The following is a 1388-nucleotide window of genomic DNA, read 5'->3' as shown; positions in this document are numbered from 1 at the left end:
GAAGTTCAAATTTTTTTTATTAAATACTTTTTTATTGAATAAAAAAAGTATTAAATACAAAAATAAAATTATTTTATACATTATTATTTTACTTACTATAACCGAAGCTTGGTTTTTTTAGGAAGTATCTATCATCGACATTAATGGTAATGATTCCATTAACGTTCTTGAATTATCTTTCCAAAAAAAAATCTTGAATAATCTTAATAATAAACTTAGTATACGATTTTTCATTATTTTTTACAAAAGTGGAAACTTGTGATTTTTTTCCCTTCTTAAAAATTCATTGATACTCACTCACTAATAATCCATTAATTATCAACCCAAATTAGTACAGATGGATGATGGTCTGTATCCCTTAATTATTCTTTTTAGATTCGATACTCAATAAAACTTGCTTGATTGGGAGGATCACTCACTTTACCTCTGTAATACCCGAGAGATTAGTCATTGAACTTCCTGCCTGATGGATACCCTGGTGTAAACTAAAAAAAAAAAATCTATTAATTAATTAATTAATTAATTTCATTCTATAGACAAAACATATTAGGATTATTATTATTAGGACCTTCCTAAATTCAGTCACTCTCATTTTCACACCTAAAATTTCGGCCAGCTTCAGGTTTCAATTGAAGGATAGAATCAACAAACAAACCACTACCCTACATTTCATGAAACTAAAATTGGGTATGCTTTTTAAACAGAAAAATTGGTGTCCAAGATACTAGGACTTGAACCCTTTTCTCATTATCCTAATAGACATTATTCGTTTAAGAGAGAGAGAGAGAGAGTGTGTGTGTGCGCCTTAAATATTATTTTAAACAATTCTTCTATTTCTTCAAATGTCAGGAGAATCATAGGACAACAATAACTTGAAACTTGCAAGTACTAAGAAGGAAGGGCAAAAAAAAAAAAAAACGTTAGTTGAAATTCATGATTGTGTCTTTGTGGGTCTCATTCAGTGTTGCATTCTTATCTTCCATTTCACTAAGTACATATTATTTACAACCAACTTGTGTAAATTAGAATTAATTTCCAAAGCTTAAGATTTTGTTGAACATGTCCAACAATTGCAAGGTGAAGGGCATTCTAAGAGGGATTAGATTCATTTCTCAGATATTTGGTAAGTTAAGCCCTTCATGTAAATTGATTATTATATTTCTAATTGCCTTTTGAATTTTTCATAATTTAAAGTATATAAGTTATTGATGATGAGGTTTAATTTGCAGAAAGTGATAAAGAACAAGAAATTGAGATTGGTCATCCCACAGATGTGAAGCATGTGGCCCACATCGGGTGGCAGGGTCCTTCGGCTGAAAATAATCCTAGCTGGGTACTTCCCTATTTTCTTTGTAAATCATATTCAAACCTTTCTTTTAAAAGACTCC

The 1388-nt window shown here is 29.9% G+C and overlaps 1 protein-coding gene across 1 annotated transcript in view; it reads left to right on the top strand.

Moving 5' to 3' along the window:
* The window catches only part of LOC110263241 (CRIB domain-containing protein RIC6-like), a 3139-nt gene continuing 2503 nt past the window's right edge, over positions 753 to 1388 (top strand). The window contains exons 1-2 of the mRNA XM_021104269.1: positions 753 to 1123; positions 1230 to 1333. Coding sequence (XP_020959928.1) covers positions 1060 to 1123; positions 1230 to 1333 — 168 coding nt within the window. The 5' untranslated portion in view covers positions 753 to 1059. The remainder of the gene's footprint in view (positions 1124 to 1229; positions 1334 to 1388) is intronic.

Source organism: Arachis ipaensis, chromosome B06, assembly GCF_000816755.2.
Source record: "Arachis ipaensis cultivar K30076 chromosome B06, Araip1.1, whole genome shotgun sequence".
Classification (NCBI taxonomy): Eukaryota; Viridiplantae; Streptophyta; class Magnoliopsida; order Fabales; family Fabaceae; genus Arachis; species Arachis ipaensis.
The sequence above is the reverse complement of the archived record's forward strand: the minus strand, read 5'-3'. Positions and strand labels throughout refer to the sequence as shown.